Consider the following 19,833-nt stretch of genomic DNA (forward strand, 5'->3'; position numbering starts at 1 on the left):
AGTTTTGTGTAATTGTTCTATGCTAAAACGTCCTCATTACAGTGAAAATAACATACCAGCATGCCTTCAGTAAATAAAGGTACAGTCACACATCACTACTTTTGCAGCGCAACTTTTGTACTGCAGCTGCAAAAGTTGCGTGTCGTGTTCACACGTAAGCCAAAAGTAGTGCGCTGCATGCTACTTTTCGTGCTGCGCAACCCGAGTGCTGCAAAAGTTGCAACTGGAGGTTGCGAGTCTGTTCACACACAAGGCGCTACTTTTGCAGCCGCAGTCATGCTGCAGGTTTCCATCTCCGTGTTGACTTCTCAATATACATTTTGTGATTATGTTCACATTATTAAGAAACTCATGCAAAAGCTTCCTTATCTATTATTTGCTTTTCTGTCGTATCTAGTATTCAGAAATTGACATTATTTTTACTATAAAGCTTTTAAAAACGCCTATATACTGAAATGATAACCAACAGTATATTCACGTAATCAATGTTGGCAACCCTCCTGTTTGGAACTACGCTACGGAAAATTAAAAAATTGAATTATATCATCAGCAATTACGCTCAGACTGTGTTGTGCATTTAATAACTGTTAGAAATAATTTATTTTCATCATATTTAACATTAAAATATATCCAAACAATAAAAGTATCATTGACACATTTCGGTGGTAACACTGGTTGCAACCGCAGCAAAAGTTTCAACAAAACCGATATCAAAAATGCTACGGCTGCAACCCTGAGAACCCTGTTCACACGTCGCTACTTTTAAGCTGTGCGCAACATGGAAAAGTAGCGGGCAGCAGGTTCGGCAGCCGCTACTTTTCGGGTTGCACCGTTGTTCACACGTCGCAGTACAAGAGTTGCGCAGTTTTTGTACTGCAGCGCTGCAAAAGTAGCGACGTGTGACCGTACCTTAAGGAGAAAATAAATGCAGTATTTCAACTTGCAAAGCATCTGGAAACACATTTATAAAAAAACTTATTTGATTTTTACAGGCAATTGATGAGGACTTGAATGATGAATTGACATATAATATTGTAGATGGAAGCTTGACAGTGACTGATTCTTCTCTTGATCACTTACGTGATGAAACTTCTTTCAAATTAGATCCACGTACAGGACAACTGACTCTGAACTTTGATGTAAATAACGACCTGAAAGGCATTTTTAATTTCGAAGTACAGGTTACAGACACAGGTTTGTATCTCATTTTAATATGTCACAATTTTGTTATAAGTCTAATATGAAAAGTTAGTTTTCAATTTTAACATCAGTAATATCTCTACAGAGTAAAGATATATATTCAGAGGCTGTTTAATAAATGTACTAAAGTCCAAAAAGTTCTTAAATAATTATAATCTTGTGTATCTTCATTTTGTTAAAAATAAGCGTTTCTAAGAACAAATAATAAAGGGAAACTGTAGAACTGCATTGGTTGAACTCAACACTGTTACAATACAGCACAACTATGCTAGAGGTTGTGTTTAAATGCGACAGGCTCATGTCACTAGATTTACTGACATGTAAAAGAATTTCTGTGGGACAAAATTCCAGCACACTGGCAACGCTGATATAACCTCTGCAGTTGTGAGCATCGTTAAATAAACCATAATTAAAAAAATAATACAGCACAAGTAACTTTTCTATATTTTTTGACAAAAGATTACAACTTATGTCATTTAATATTGTTTTATATGATAAAAAAACATGAAGTTGCCAAAGGAGGAAAAATTAAGTAAACAGTAAAATTATTCATGTTTAAAACATTAATTTACACGTGCAGTGTGTAAATAGATATAGCAACACTGAAAAGACTTTTACCACCGGCACTTATTTCGTTTTGGTTTTTCAAATTCACTAACACTGTGAGCCCAATTAATTCCACGTTCCTGAAATGGGTGGCTTGGCTTTTTGAAGGGTTTTCTAGAAAACATCTCTATTGTCTGGAAATCCCACTTCAGTAGTAGTGGGGGGGGGGGGTTTAGTATCCAAATCAGGAAAGTTGGACATTTCTGATATGCTGATTTGTAAGAAGTGAGGAGAAGCTAAGAATAGTCCCAACGTGGGAAGAGAACAACCAACACCTCCGTACAGAAGAACCACGACAATTATTGACATGCTGACTCGTCATGGCATGTGAGGGGTCCCCTCACTGGTAAACAGGGGAAAAGATCGGTGGACTTACATTGATAACCCCTCCGACTAGATGGAATGAACCCGCCAACCAATGATGGATGTGGCCCTCCAAACATTTTTGGGGTAGTGTATGAGCGAAATAACCAGCAAAGCAGAAAAAGAAGGTGCTCAATCTAAAACGGTTACATTTCTGCTAAACTAGCACTCCAGTTTAATGATGAATGAGGAGTAAAATTTAATTCTGGAGATAAAAAAAGTCCCTCATTCGAATCTCCGGGTGGGGACTACTACTCCAATCTCAATGGCAAATAGAAGAATGATTAAGATACTACAATGGAATGCAGGTGGCCTTTTCCAATCCAAAGTTATAACAAATCATCATCTCCAAATTTCCAAAAATGTTGTTGTTTTCTAATGCCAGGCTTTTGACAATAAAGTCATTTGACCTCTTGCACTCCAATATTTTTCAAAGATATTATCATGACCAGCCACTGAAGCACAGATTTAAATTTCCACAAAAAGTGGGAATCTGTTTCAACCCAAAACGTCCCTAGATACCCAAGGAAGAATGCAGTTGCAATTTTTAAACTGTTTACGGGCCACAACTGCTTGGCCAAGTATCTCCATAGGATTGGAATATCTCCTTCACCACTCTGCCCTTATGTGATCTTCAAGAGGACATGGATAAAAATCATCTTCAACACTGCCCACCCACTATCAACTTGGCGTCCTTGAGTGAAAAATACAGGAGAGCGATAAAATTAATGATTTCATTGTCAGAAATTCAGCATTAGCAAACAACAACAACAACAACAAAATATTAACGGAGGGGGGAAAATCGTGCAAAATAAAAATAAAAAAAAAAAACCAAGATTTTTATGAAATACGAACATTTTACCAAAACATAATCAAATATGAAACTTTTTTGGCATTAATTGCATTCTACACATTGTGAATCGTGAAAATACTTGTTCTCATACTGCTAGAAAGAATGGTTTAGAATGTGAAATTTCATATTTCACGTCACTAGTTAGGAAGACAGTATGTGGGCTGATTTTGCTGAAAACATCAAAATTTGTCCATTTTTCATAGAAGTAAATTTATACTCTGATAAATATGTAAGCCTTTGTATGATTATGTTACTCCAGTTTGCAGAGAGTTCCAAATTATATTACCATTTATAGTTTATTTTCTTCAACTACTATTCCAAAGACATAATATATAATTTATTGGCACAGAAGAAGATAAATTTCGTTTTCTGAAATGCACACAAAAATCGTTATTTACAGTTCCACAATAAGACATTTCATTTCATTTCATTTCTAAATTGTACTGTGAAAGTAGATGGCATTTAAATGAAGTAAATGTTGAAATATATTAGTGGCTTACAATGAGAACCTAAACGCATTTCTTTCTTATCACTTGAATTTTTATGAGACTTCATTAGAGGAGAGTGAATTTTCATAGAAGCAAGTGAGGTTTACAAAAAGCAGCCAGCTTATGAAACAAAGGTGGTTTACAATTATTGGCCGACAATCCTTTAAGGAAGGATTTCATTACAATATGTAAATGCTGACCTACCCATAGGCCTACAGTCATCTGACTGAAGGAGAAAAAGTAGAAATAATTCTTTAATTTCTATTGCTAGTCATTCTAACAACCAAATTTCTTGGTTTGCATATTAATAATCAATAAATTGGAAAAATCATATCAAAGAAATAACCCCCAAACTTAGCTCAGCATGCTTCGCAATTAGGTCTTTACAACAATTTCTAAACAGCAGTATCTTAAAGACAATATATTTTGCCTATTTTCATTCCATTATGTCCTACGGAATAATATTTTGGGGAAATTCTGCAGATAGTAAAAATATATTCTTATTACAAAAAAGAGCCATTAGAATAATAGTTGGAGCAAAGGCTAGGGAATCATGTAGATTATTTTAAAAAAAATTAGAGATTCTAACCTTAACAAATCAATACATATACTCTATAATAAATTTCCTCTTATGTAATAAAGAAAATTTTCCAACTAACTCAGCCATACATAGTATAAATACCCGCAGAAAGAATGATTTTTATATGCCATCATCAAATTTATGATGCTATCAAAGGGGAGTATGTTACATGGCGATAAAAATGTTCAATAGTCTTCCTGAAGACATTAAGAATCATAGCCAAAACCCTGCATTATTTAAGGTAAAACTAAAAAATTATTTAATATCTCACACTTTCTATTCTGTAGACGAATTCATGACATTTCACAGCACTGTGTAAATATTTTAATACTATTAAATGGTAAACATATTACATTGTATAAAATATTATTGTTATTAAGGTATTAATTCTGTACATATTTCATATTTGCATATTATATGTAGGCCTATTGCATTTATATTTAAACATAAGAATTGGACATGTTCTTTATTCTATGCTATAAAGCAAATGTAAGAATATTATGGAACGAATAAATCTATCTATCTATCTATCTGCTACAAAAATCACAAATGAAAGTTGCCTGAAGTTTCTTGTACTGGACATAAATACTACCTATAGAATAAATTCTACATTCAAAGATTCTAAATCCATTGCACTTATCTGCCAAAATAGTAAAAATTAATAACAATCATAAAGCTAAAAATTATTCCAAATATCTGGTCCTCTATATTCTGTGTTTTGAATTTTAAATGAAGGCATTCATTTTATGATTACTTTTGTTGTTTCATAAATGACAGTAGATTTAACGGTTTGAATGATTTTTATGTTAAATATTTTAATGTGGTGATGATGGTGTAACAACGGTTCCAACTGCAGAGGCTATTTAATATCAAAATTCGACATGGGCAAAAAATATCCGACGCATGCTGCATTGAGTTCTGTACAGGGACAGGGACATGGGACGCACTGCTTTATTTTCCTCCTGGAGTAAATCATTTCATTTATTTTTTAAAAGTCATCATCCTCGGCTGAATTTGAACCTGTGAACCTCAAATTGAGAGGCTAATATGTTAACCACCAATGATGACTGTTTTAATGCAATTTTGATAAAATAGCCTAATCTGAGTCTTTCTTTCCACATACCGTAACTTTCAGAGTTTATTAAGCTACACACTACACCAGCCATGGGCATAGTTTTCTGTTATGTGAGGCATATTTTAAATACTTTGTTTGCTAGGAGGGCAAAGTAGGATGGGAAATATGAACTGTTATTTGCATCACCTTATCATAATCACTAAGGCAGTCAGTGGCGAATTGTTAGGAAAGCACCTGGATAATGCAAGACTGTCGAATACTTTTTTGTAACTTGGATAAATTAATTTGGCAGCTTTAATCATAAACCTCTTTATTGTTTCTCCATTACTGAACTGATTTAAATTACAGGCAAGTTCCCAAGAAATTGCATCACTAGCCAATAATATTCCATTATGTTGCCTGCATTTTAATATCTTGAGTTTTCTGGCGTTTCTTAAGGTTACTTAATAGATCTAAAGATAATTTCAAAAAATAATATTTAGTATTGTGCACAAATTTTATTTTTATAAATTTCCTTGGAGAGCAGTACGTACAAACAACATTTAATTTCTCGTACCTTTTAATTCAGCATGTTTTTTATGCTCTAAATAGCAAAGTATAATACATTTATTATTTGTACATATTAGGCAGAGTTGGGAAGTTGCACGCAAAAGATTAATTTCTTTACCATGTGTAAAATACGCACAAGAATGTGTAATTTGTCATAAATGTAAAAAATGTAATAAATTCAAAACCTGCTGTAATACATTAAATAAACTGTGTTAAATAATTGTTAATTCGAGTTCCCACATGCGTTACTTGTGGTAATACATTCGTGCTTTTCATGTTAAGTGTTATAATATCTCCTATCCTTTGAAAGATATGCCACATCGCACAGTGTTTTCGCATGTTGCATAGCTACTTCTATGCGAACACAGGTCCCAGAATTTACTCATACTAGGCATCAAAGCTGTCGACGATTTTCATCATTGTATTTTGTCATTGTGTTTTCCACTGTTCCCACTGGCATATTTTGTCTTTATTTTTCGCTGAACTTATTTTATAATTGTTGTAATGGATAGTGTCTTTGTGTGTATTTCCAACTTCTTTTGATTTTCTTTATCTGCTGACAAAAGAATTCCCGTTCATAGAGGCCATTATTAAAAGAGAAAAAACAAAATTTGTTGTCCTTTTGAGAACCTTCTGTGGATATTACTACACACTTCTAGATTGTTTCTGACCATATTGTGATCTGATAGTCTAGTCTTACAATTATTCATATTACATATGCAGGGTGTTAAGAATGAAGAGTATAACATTTTGAGAGGTGGTAGTATTGATACAAGCAAAAAAAAAAGTCTAATTAATATGAGTCCTAAAATTAATATCTTTGAAGAAACAAGGACTGTGAAGTTGATAGGTAGGCCTATTGTAACAACAGCATATCTTTCATGTGAGCTCTTTGCTCGTTCTCTTTGTTGTATGTCACATTTGTCTATTAGTCGACTGTATTGCATTGTATTTATTTACATTCCATGGTATTCGTACATCGCTTCGCAGATAGAATATGAAACATGTCAAATGAAAAAAAAAAAAGAAAGAAAAATCTTAATAGTACTATAAAGTCTTAATTATAGTCACAGTCTAGTTGACATATATACAGAAGAGTTTTACAATACAGTCTACTATTACAACCGAAGTTTTAGTATCAATACTTAATACAACACAGAAGAAATATTCATGAAGCGTTGTTGAATGTCATGAATTCACCTAGAGCAGGCCTTGCCAAACTTTTCATAGCGAGGGCCACAGTAACCATCCGAGAAAGAATCGCGGGCCAAGTTAGACAATTGGTGAAGACATTTTCTGTGAAGTTGAAAAAACACTTTCTCGGTACAGCTCAGCTTTAAGTGGGAGAAACTTAAGTGCATCACAACAGACGAGGGTAGAAACATGTGTGGCACGAAAAAAGATTTCGTTGGAAGAGTATTTATTTGAAGAGTGCAATATAGCTGGGTGCCCAAAGCTTATGATATTGCACTGTATTATCCATCAGCATGCATTATGTGGAAAATACATATTTGGAAGTACCCGTTATTATGAAGCGTGTAGTGTCGACAGTGAATTTTATTCGATCCCATGGACTTAACCACCGCCAATTCCGTGAGTTTCTACTGGAAATAGAAGCAGGGTGTCCCGATATTCCCTACCATACTTCAGTTCGATGGCTCAGTTGCGGAAAGGTATTACTGGGATTCTTCGAACTCAGGAAAGAAATTGAAATTTTCTTGAATGAAAAGAAACTGCCCCTACCCATACTTTCTAACTGCGACTGGATTTGGAATTTGGCTTTCTTTGCAGATATAACCAACCATATGAATGACTGCAACCTTAGATTACAAGGAAGAGGAGAATTGTAGTTGTTCCACGCATGCTGCATACAGATAGCTGTTCTTTTATGACTTCAAAGTCACTGTTTATGTTACGAATAAACACAAGTATAAGCCAGCCAAGTTCCAATTACCGACGGCAGGAGTCCGAACCACTGAGCTTATTGCATGTTTTCTTATTTGTAGTGATAGCAGCGACCATATCTCCAATCGGTAATAAGAAGTTGGTAAGCTTATAACTGTGAAGTGTCTGAAACATCTAAGGACTCCTTAAGTACAAGTGAAAAATATTCAAACTGCTTTGTTTTTTCATTCAACTGGGAAGTTATGTTTTTGGCAATATCTTCCAATCTACGAGCAACTACATGTACTGAGAGACTAATGTTCTTAAATAAATCTACTTTCTCATGACAAATCTTCTTTGCCACCATTATCATGCACGATTTAATAAGTTCACCATCACTATATGATTTTCCTCTTTTCGTCAGTTCATGCGACACACGTAAACCAGCCACTGTTGCTACTTCATTGTCTGTTGAGATGATAGTTCATGTTCCATTGCTTCAAATTTATCAATCCGTAACTTCCCCGTAAATTGAGAAAATTTTGAAGAATGTTATATCCTTTAAACACATTTTCCTGCCATAATTGAAGTTAAGTTACGCTGTAAGAACTATTAGTAAATGCTTGTGGATTAACTCAGAGTGCTAATACTATTATTAACTGGATAGTATTTATCACCAGGGATGACACTTTGTCCCATTTCGCCATGAAGTTCACTGGTACTGGTGTATAGAGTACCTGTGTTTACTAGTTGATACGAGCAGTCCAGCAACAGCATACGACTGCTGGTATAGATCGGCGGAACGAAAATGCAACGTTTCTACAGATTACCACTGCCATATAATATGTATGCTTGCAGCATAGACTACGCCTTGATTAGTTACATGTTTACAATATTACTTACACATATTTACAACACCATGTACAGTTGTCAAAAAAAAAAGTGGCCGCACTCGTGAACAGCGAATATTTTCAAAGTCCACTTCGGGTCGCAGCGATGTTACACGATGCATGTGCTTGTACAAGCAGTTCCGGAACTATGAAAGTGTTCCATATCTGCGCCTCGTAGACCAGCGGTAGAGTGCTTGTGTAATGATTCAAAGGTTGTGGGTTCGGGCCTTCTTCAAGTTTTCATTTTATTTTTTAATCGCTCTTTAGCGATGTAAATGATATTCAAATTATCGTTTGTATCCAGTTATCGTTCTTCATGGATATCACGTTATTTATATTTTGTTATCGTTCTTTAGAGATATGAATAAAATTCAAGTCATCATTTGTATTCTGTTATCAATTTATAACGATATGAATAATAATTATTATTATTGTATCTCCAATGGGGGTTAGCCCTATTTTGCATATGTATGTTAGGGCTATAGTTTTATACACAAAAAACATTAGCATAAAGAGAAATGGAAAAGAAAATTAAATTAGCTTACGCGATGTAAACAAAACATAAACAATCCGTAAATTAGGCATTGCGATTGCAAAACAAATATCAGTTATCAATTTGAAACATACAAAAACATTAACAACACACATACGTAACACTTCTATAACACAAATATGTAGCTTTCCGTACCATAAATCATAAATTAATACACCTAGTCACACAAACACAATCAAACTATAATTACGACATTGCGACGACATCAAGCATCCGTTACAACACATACTCTTCAACATAGTAACCACACTTTTAAAAGTTACAAATTTGGCTCCAAGAAGAATAAATAGGACACTGTTACTAATTACTATTCTTCTACAATTTCTTAAATACATCTGTAATAAATCTGTGAAATTCCGATATGAATAATATTCACGTTTTTTATATTGTTATCGTTATTTAGCGATATAAATAATATTCAAGTTATCATTTATATTCTATTTTCCTTCATTAGCATTATAAAACAATATTCAAGTTATTTATATTGTTATTGTTCTTTCGCAATATAAACAATCTGTATTTTATGTAAGTAATTATTATAACACAAATAACCATCTTTCTCTGTAAAATAGGTTATTTTATTTAGATAATTAAATACGTATTATATAATATATTATATTAATTAAAGAAACCGATATTTATCATTTATATTGTGTTATCGTTCTTTAGTGATACTGTATAAATAATATTCAAGTTATTTATATTGTAATCGTCCTTTAGCGATATAAATAACATAAATTTAATATTAGGTTTGGAAAAATCCAGTTGCATAATACTGGTATTAGTTTTTCTTTTTGTATTATTACATTATACTATCTTGAACCACAATAAAATGAAAAGGAGTAACGAGGAATTGAACCTGAGATGTTGAAATATAAATTCCGATGTTCGTCCGCTGAGCTACGAGGGCAAAAGTGTGGAAACATTTTCGGAAAAATTGGCCCAATCACACTCTAAGATTTTCTGATGATTCGTAGAAGCTAGTCCAGGATGCGGGGGGGCAAAGGCTAATTGAGATTTCCCGGTCTCTGATCAGGTCAAACATCCTGATAGAATTAATATTTAACTCTTGCCGTGACTTTTGGTGAAGTCCGGAGGGTCCAATTAGTCAAATCCACTATCCTCATCTCCACGCTTGGGCCCCCTGGAATTTAATAAGATGCGAAAGAGATAGTGGTGTGCGGAAAGCAACGGGATGTTACTGCATTTAGGCCTATCCTTCCCAAGAAAAACTGCAAACATGAACAAAGGAAGCTTTTAATAGAAGAAGAAGGATCTTCTGCGGACCTCTGGAAACAGAACTAAGGAAGAGACTAGTGAAGTGCTTTGTGTGGAGTTTGGCATTGTATGGGGAAGGAACATGGACATTACGACGAAATGAAGAGAAACGAATTGAAGCATTTGAAATGTGGATGTGGAGAAGAACGGTGCGTGTGAAGTGGACAGACAGAATAAGAAATAAAATTGTGTTTGAAAAAGTGAGTGAAGAAATAATGATGCTGAAACTGATTAGAAAGATAAAAAGAAATTGGTTGGGTCTCTGGTTGAAAAGAATAATAGACGACATTAGGAAATGTGGATCATATGCGGAGACTAAGAGGAAGGCAGAAAATAGGAAAGATTGGAGATTGCTGTGTTTGCAATGAAAGACCTGCCCATGGACAGAACACTTATGTATGTATGTTCGGAATGCCTGGAATATCGTGTCTAAGAACAGTCGCTATTTGCAAAGACTAGTCAATTCCATGCACACTCGACTGCAAGATGATCGAGATAAGAGGAAGATAGACTAAATATTGAATTGTGGCTTTTTGTTTTGTTTTTTGAACGCTTAATTGTTTGAATGTTTTAAGGCCGACGCCAGTAAATTTGTTTTGTTTATACCACAAAAGATATTTTTATTGAGAATAAGATCCTTTTTCTTTCCATTTGCAGCCACAATATCATAATGATAAAGTCATGGCATAATATATTAATGAACCTGATGTTAATTACTAAAATAATCGTAAAAGAGAAAGGAGCCATTATGTATTATTTGTCTCTCTCAAAAACAGAACAAAAAAGAACATAAAAAGCACGAGGTTGTAGTCGAACGCAGGACCTCATGAATAAGAGGCCTGAACGCTACCATTACGCTATCAAATAACACGTAGTATACTTCAATTATAACTGTAGATATCAGGCAACGTGGTCCAACAACATGTAACATCGCCTGTCTCCGAATTGTAGCGAAGATACCCGAAGGGAACTTTGTTTCAGGAGAGCGGCCACTTTTTCTTTTGACAGCTGTACAATAACTACGAGTTAGTTAAATTACACACAAATATTTGCAATCGAGTTACGTATATTATTCTGATACAAACTGTAGTCTGTTACAATATATAACAATGTGCATTTTTAAGTGTGAAAAAGTGGAATTCCTTCTGTTTTCGCTAAAAATATGCTTGTGCTGCGAGAAAATTTGCTCAACATCGCATGATGTTATACATAGATGCATCTCAAAAAGATTAACAATAGAGCACTGTTTACTTTTTCTAGTATTTCTGATGTCAACAAAAATTCCTTTCCTGGTTCATTGGAGGACATCACTCCTACAACAACGTGAGCTACTTATCGTCCCACAGCATCCGATGTCTCATCTATAGATACAAATATTTTGTTACTAACTTTAGCTTTTCGAATGAGTTCAGAGTTTTTTCGTATGCAGACAATAAATAAGTTGTACGCATTGATGTTATATTAGGCAGTTTTTTTAGACGTGTATTTTTTCATAAACCGTTGAAAATGTGGATTACTGAGTTTGTGTATTGAACTATTTGCCGATACCATCATCTCACACAAATCATTATAAAACTCAGAGTTTGTAAACTGTGTAGATAAGAGAAATAACAGCAAACGTTCACTATGCTTTTTCGTTTCACAGTGCTTTTGCAAATATTTATGAACATTTACCTTTAGTTCTGTGTTGCACACTTTCAGCATATGTTGTCGCCCTCCACACTAAAATACTCACTTCCAAACACAATTGCAATTGCATTCAGTTTAGAGTTCTTGTCTGCCTACATTGTATTATGTTTACACTACTGTACGCAGAGTCACGATCAAAACCACCTTGCCATTAAATGACAACAGCACCAGTAGTGCTGTAGGAACTGTAGGTAAGCCACTGCAATGCAAAAAAGCAGGCAGCAGCAGAGAGCAGTATAGGTTCGAATCCTAAACAAATCAAACGTATGTTCGTTCTCCGGCACAGCACACACAGGTTGCCCTTTCCTGTCACAGTGCAGTACCTTCGAACCCATGGCCTCCGTGACGTCAATACAGGCAAGCAACAATCAACCTAAAATCCATCCATGCTGGGACAAAGTGTCGTTCCTGTTTATCACTTCACAGTTTCACTGCTCTATAATGTGTGAGCATGCCGAAACAAGTCACTGTTGTCAGCTTACTGTGGTGTAGTCTCTGGTTGTTCTGTTGCCACACTTTGCGCTTGGGTTGGCCAACCCACGGATGCTTGGTAGCTGACCGCTAACAACCAGTAGGCTGTATAGTAGCAACATCATTGTTATCAGAATACATGAGCAATTTGATTGTTTAAGAATCTGAGCTTCTGATTCGATTTCATCGAACGAAATTCGTGAATAAATTGACCTAATATAGGCATACTGTTTCTTTCTTCTTTTTTTTTAATTGACTTTTAATTTTTTTTTTTTTCAAGTTAGTAAGTGGGTGGGTCGAACAAAAGTAGCTCCATAGTTTGGCAAGGCCGACCTAGAGAATAGAAAGTGTAAGAAATTAGATACTTCTTTAATTTGGTCCTAAATAATCTTATGTTTTGCAATAAGAAACGAGCAAAGAGCTGACATTACGAGATATGGTGTTGTTACAATACCAATTTCACAGTTCTTGTTTCTTAAAGAATATTAATGTTAGGATCCATGTTTATTAGGCACTTTGTATGTACGTTACATACTTGTATCACCACCCACATACTTTTCATTTCTGTGATTACAAATGAAACTATTTAAAATAAATGCTTGTCAATTACATTGTACTGACGTTTTATTAATTTAAGCACTTCCATGAAAATAATTATTACTCCACATATAAAATTGTGTAAAAATTAGTTACTCAACGTGACATAAGTTACGTGTAATATATGTAAATTTCTATGATGTAATTTTCATGCAGCCAGACCTGGTAATAGGACTTTCGAGCCTAACTTGCAATGTATGTTCTCCTCCTTTCATTTGAAAATCCATAGTAGCACTTGTGGTGGACAAGGTCGCAGTTGGGGTTTTTCTCGGGGTTCTCCCATTTTCCCCCATATTAAGCATTTACATAATTCCGTCAACATTTCTCCATTCTGGCATCATTCCATAGCATTCCCCAAACTCTGGCTTACGATGCATAGACGAGAGTGGCTTGCTCCAAACCTGGATATGCAGTGAACCTTAGTGTAGTCAGCCGATGTGGATTTGGGAATGCGCCTAGGTTGAGGGTTAGTGCAATAGATCGTAAAAGATCGCAGTGCTGAGTCATGGTACCCACTCCCGAAAATTCCATTCCATTCCATGTTCTCCCCCCTCAAAACAGCAAAAAACTCGTCCTCTCATTCCACATGAAAGTCGTTTTCAGCTCATACACAGTAATTTGATAAATCATGATTCCACAACTGATACTGAACATATAATCTGCCCACACCTAGTGCTAAGAGATGGAGCTGGGGTTAGGGGGGAAAGGCGATAAGACAATGATATCATACAGCACAATAAGAACTGCCAAAGCCATTGAGACAGATCCTTAGACGAGGCACCAATGCCCATGATTGTGCTAGACGCTTATGCAATCCAGGAATCTATTAAAATACTGGTGTTTTTTTTTAATCTATATTATATGTATGTTGGTATATACCGAGTATACTGAGAGCAATGCCATAAATGCGATTCAGTGCTCCTCAAGTCAGCATGTGTGTCACGAATGGAGGTAATTCTATAATATGCATGACTATTTGATTGTTCATCAGAATCAGCAAAAGTGTAGTGAAAACGCGTCTGGCTCACAAATAGGAGGTTGTAGGTTCGATCCTCAGTCACTATAATGTTTTGTATAGTTAGGATCATCTAGAGACAGTTTCAACATCTGCTGAAAAAGTGAAGCAGCGATTTAGCTGTCTTCACCCTTCCTCTGACATGAGGTGACCCAGTTTACAAGACAACACATTTTCTGTGCTTCATTTGTTTGCAGTATAAATTACCAGAAATAACTGTAGAATAATACCTAGATACAAATTGAAATAATAATGTGAATAAGATCAAGATTAATTCACGTTATTCCAGTAGAAGGAAACTTTTTTCAAATAAAAGCTAATTAAAACAAAATACAATTACCTACTATATGATACCCAGAATGTAATTTGCAAACAAACCACAAACAACAAGTAATACATAAAAATAATAAAATACAGTGGAAAAATATCCAGCCGCAAATTCAAACAACTCAAACATTTTCCTTCTCTGAATCTCCAGTGACGATTACAAAATGTATGAAAAGCAAAACTAAATACATAAACAAGAGCATTTTTTGAGCATATGTTTTAAGATACAGTTAATATTGATACTAGGTATACGCTATGCACTGCACATTACATCCTATCACTATCATCCTTTATTGTACCTCTCAGCCTGGCACTATAAAAAAAAATTCCGCCTGCAATGAGTTTCGAAGTCAGACTGTTTGGTTAGCATACTGCTTTAACCTGAACTGAATTCCATTGTCTTCTCACTAAATATATGTCTCTAATATGTGTAGAATGTGTAATGTGTAGTGTCTAATGTCTAATAATTAATGTAATTTCCACAGAGAAATATACAGATAAAGTTCCAGTCCAGATATATATTATATCGGAAGATAATCTTATTGTATTATATTTCAAGAATAGTGAAGATGATGTAAAGGCAAAGACAGAACAGGTAAGTGAAACATGTATTAATTGTACTGAAACTACAAACTAACATTTCATTCTGAATTAGGGAGTAAATCTTTACCATGGATAAATATATAATAGGATGCGTAACTTACGGAATTTCCCTTCTCACACACTAGAGGCGCTAATGTAGAAATTGATCTTGCTGCCATCTCTTGTCTGGAGGCGAACTTATTACATTTAGCAGCACACTAAGTGGCGAAAAGAAAAACTAATTACTCCATGCATTTAGCAGTGCACCTGGTGACGAAAAAGTTAAACTATTCCCTCCCTCCCCTTCCACCATTTTCAAATTCAAACTAACCCAATTTAAAACAAAACATTTACATTTTTATTCCTCACATCATCTTCCACTGAAAATTCTTACTGGAGTCAACAGAAAGATAAAAGAGACGATCTATTTTATTTACGTTACCCAATTAAAATATAACCAAACAAAGACAGAAAAGAAAACGAAAGGTTAGATAATTGGGATTGTATTCTTTGTTTATTTAGTGTACAGTGCAATAGAAAAATCTGCAAAAACCACTTATATAGTTCAATTTATTATATTACTAACTATTACTTTACAATACATTCAACAACACTATTTTACAATGTCCATAAACATCACTGTTTAACATACACTGCTTATACACACACACGTATCACTTTATGTCCACTTCTTTGCAAGTTTCTGGCTGCCATCTTGTCTTCTCGAGCAACGTCTCAAACAGATAAATAGAGAACTCTGGGTAATCTACCTAACACGTAGTTCTAATATTCACCACCTACAACTTCGGGACTGGGACTTGTCGTGTTATTTGGTCCCCCAGCCGTAAGATGGTGCTGCCCGCAGTTTCGCATCCTATTATATATTTATCCATGTTGAGCTGTTTGGACTTTTTTTCATTGCTAATTTTCAAAATTGTAACACAACGTTTCGAAGAGTGGATCTCTCTTCATCATCAGGTGTAAACCTACTGTGGGGATTGTTACAAACAGCTAGCCTGTCGTACTGATCAACGACCATCAGGTCGGTGTGAAATATAAAGATGGAACACACAATGTCATAAGCTGTTGTAACGTAAAATATGGAGAATGAAAAGAAGAATAAAAATAAGAATTTCGTGATTATAACTAAACTAATTATATGCAACAATAACACCAACAACAAGGAATAATGGACACTAATAATCAACATTGGAAATAGTGAAATTGTGAAACAATAGAAAATAAATAAATGGACGGGGAAACAAACCACTTCTGCCTTCTAGTGGTGGAAGAGAGTAATAAGTAATTGGAATCAGTTAAACTGTTATTGCCATCTAGTGGTGCAGGGAAACAAACTATTACTGCTTTCTAGTGATGTTACTTCGTGCATTTTTCTTGAATTTTCTTGATGACCTGTTGACTGTAGGTAGCAATATGAGCAGTAGTAGCCAGCAGTTACAAATGTTGTCAGTTCTGCATGAAAAATAGTATATTTAGCAAACGCATGCTGTTTATTGCATCTAACTCGGATAATGCGTGTAATTACAGCGCCTTCTCAAAGTTGACTATACACCCAAAATTGTACTCCAACCATTCGCGCACTCTACTCACCCCATGCACTACACCTATCCCACCCGGCACAACTAGTCACGTAGTGGAGATGTGCCCCACATGTTGATAACATGAATGAACAACCATCAGGAACTTTCTATCGTTCGAACGATTTTAACTCCTACCCAATTTCGTTACGCCAACTTTTCTAGCCTACACCCGTACTAGCAGACGGAATTATAAGATAGAGAACTGGAAGTTCCTACAAATTTGCAATAAAGTATCGTAACTTGACTAGTTTGTGACATGTTTGTTGTATTATTAAATTTAATTCTTTGGTATAACAGTGCAAGAAATGAGCTGTGGGACACACACATACAAATTCTCCGTGTTTCCCACTCATTACGTTAGCCCCGCCATTAACCAGTACAATTAATTTATGTGGTTCAATAACTGCTGAACTTCTGTTAGGCCTATATTCCATTAAGATAGTTTGCATCAAACTTTCAGCGTCATACATCACATATTCATTATATGAGGTCTCGCCACCCTCATTGAATATTATCACGACTACTATAAAGTAGTCAATGTGTATTATCACCTTTAAATCGAGAAAAATTCGTTCCAGCATCGGGAATCGAACCCGGGACCTCTCAGCTATGCGTGCTGAACGCTCTTTCCAACTGAGCTATGCCAGGACACGATCCACGGTGCCGGTTAAACTCTTCTCATTGTAATGTTTACGGCCTACTACCAGCATTTAAACATATGTAAGTCATATATGCAGGAGCGCATATTTAAATGACTTTGTGGCCATATTCAACAACAGTCTGTGACAACTACTAACATATATACATCACATATTCATTATATGAGGTCGATTCCCGGTGTCGGAACAAATTTTTCTCGATTTAAAGGTGATAATGCACATTGACTACTTCATAGTAGTCGTGATAATATTCAATGAGGGTGGCAAGACCTCATATAATGAATATGTGATGTATTAAATGTTAACAGTTGTCACAAACTGTTGTTGAATATGGCCATAAAGTCATTTAAATATGCGCTCCTGCATACATGACTTACGTATGTTTAAGTGCAGGTAGTAGGCCGTAAACATTACAATGAAAAGAGTTCAGCCAGCACCGTGGATCATGTCCTGGCATAGTTCAGTTGGAAAGAGTGCTCAGCGCACATAGCTGAGAGGTCCCGGGTTCTTTGACTCCTGGTACTGGAACGAATTTTTCTCGATTTAAAGGCGATTTCAGCATCATGTTTTGAAGGGAATGAGGAGTAATTTCCATAAACTTTCTACTGGTACTTCATCTTTGATGTAACAGAAAATAGGTAACGTATACTAAAACAGTTTTAATTTAATTGTGATTTTGTGGCAGTGTCCGTTGTTTCGTTGGCTATTATTGCAGCATAATGAGCTTCTTTAAGTTCCTTCGATAATTTTATTGCTATGCAGCAATTAATTTAGAATTGTTTTTGTAGTTCCTTTGAATTGTGACGAGCCCTATAAATGATCTTTGAAATTTTAATCTAAATGTGGAGTAAAATCAGTCAAACCCTGAAATCTTCTGATTTGGCAAGTCTTCACATCACTAATTCAAATGCGCCACAGAATTTCACACAGTTAATTATTTTAGATAGACCATACCTATTTTTAGAAACATTTTCATCTTGTTTCTGAATGTTAATCCAATACGCAGAATCAAGTTGTGTTAGAATATTTTAATATCTCTAGCAGTGACAGATCTGTTTGACTTGAAATGAGTTTTCGAATTTTCATGCTTTTATATTTTTTTAAGTCAAATTAACTAAATCCTTCACTCCAGTCTTTGTCCATGTATTTTCTTCTCCAAACAGAAGACATGGGTGGGGGAGAAAGTGTTTTCATGAGCACAGCAAAAAACCAATCATTTCCATTACACATTTCGATATTAAAATGACTAGTAGGCTACATGATTTTCCTCGACTTTTTCCAGAAATTTCAATATTTAAATTTGGTATAGGACGTCCTAATTTCTTAAGTTAACGTACAATTTCTCTTTTAATTTCGAAATGGGTTGGTCTATTAGGTTTTCATTTCATTCATTTTAAATATAAAATATTTCCTTAGACACACTGACTAATCACATCACATCACCCACAGTACTATAACACACTGAAACTGTAATGATATACAGCAGTCCAGAAGCCTATGTGTTCTCCTAATGCAGGTCATAAAGAGATGAGGGTGTTGGCGGTTCTTTTGTATATTCAGAGAGAGCTGCTTCGGTTGCAGCTCTAATGCAGTCTTATGGAGTCTTATGGGACGGTGAAGGAAACCAGATTTCTGTTACCGACTACTCTACGTTGAGCTCCAGGAACTGCCGATCACAGATCCGAAAAGTACAGTACAGATAAAATTCTCGAGCAGTTCAAGGCTCCTACAGGCAGTAAAATCTCGAATCAAAGAAGAATGAATTGGAAATATAAATGAAACATTGAACTAGATTACATAAAAGTACGTTTTACATTTTTAATTTTACAGGTCCATGTAAATGGCTGTTCTGCAGCTCTGCAGTTCTTATTGTAGAGCCGCCCCTGCATATGAGACTGGGTTGGCTAATAGCGTTATCTGAAAAACTCATATGTGCAGCTTCCTTGTACTTCCTCTGAACCAGAGAACACTCAGTTTGCAAGATGGAGCTGTTTTCCCACTTTATTCTGTGCCCAGATTCAAAGTTACATATGTTGGGCTATTCTGGATTTGTCTGTGAGGCATTGTTTAAAGTTGTACTTATGTTTTTGATTCTCATGGACAGGAATCTGCTAGTCGCTCCCTATGTACATATGACCGCATTCACAAGGGATGTTGTAAATGCAGTCTCTGGTGTCCGCAGGGTCTGACTTCGGTTTGTTGTTGGACAGGACTTGGCAGAGTGTATTCTCTGATTTAAAGACCGTTCTGATATGATATTTCTTAGAAATTTTTTTTAATTTTTCGGAAGTGCCCTTGGTACTCAGGGGTTCAGGGAAAACAGAAATAATGTCCTTGTTTTTTCGGTTATTGTTGATGGTCCTATTGATGAATTTGTAGGGGTAACCATTGCATACAAAGGTTTTGGTGAGAGACTGTACTTCATCTTGAAGGTTGGATTCTTTACGACAGATGGAGATAGCCCTGTTCTTATGTGTGTAGAATGATTAGACTCAAAATGGAGGTATCTCCCCATATGTGTGGATTTCCGATAGACTGTGGTAGCCAGTTTCTCTTGGTCCCTCGTGACCAGT

General features: G+C 35.3%; 1 protein-coding gene across 1 annotated transcript in view; it reads left to right on the forward strand.

Moving 5' to 3' along the window:
- LOC138691011 (cadherin-AgCad1-like) overlaps window positions 1-19,833 on the forward strand; it is a 318,553-nt gene that overhangs the window by 258,024 nt on the left and 40,696 nt on the right. Inside the window, exons 26-27 of the mRNA XM_069812651.1 lie at window positions 993-1,194; window positions 14,904-15,013. Of these exons, the coding sequence (XP_069668752.1) occupies window positions 993-1,194; window positions 14,904-15,013 (312 nt within the window). The remainder of the gene's footprint in view (window positions 1-992; window positions 1,195-14,903; window positions 15,014-19,833) is intronic.

This window comes from Periplaneta americana, chromosome 16, assembly GCF_040183065.1.
Source record: "Periplaneta americana isolate PAMFEO1 chromosome 16, P.americana_PAMFEO1_priV1, whole genome shotgun sequence".
NCBI classification, from domain to species: domain Eukaryota; kingdom Metazoa; phylum Arthropoda; class Insecta; order Blattodea; family Blattidae; genus Periplaneta; species Periplaneta americana.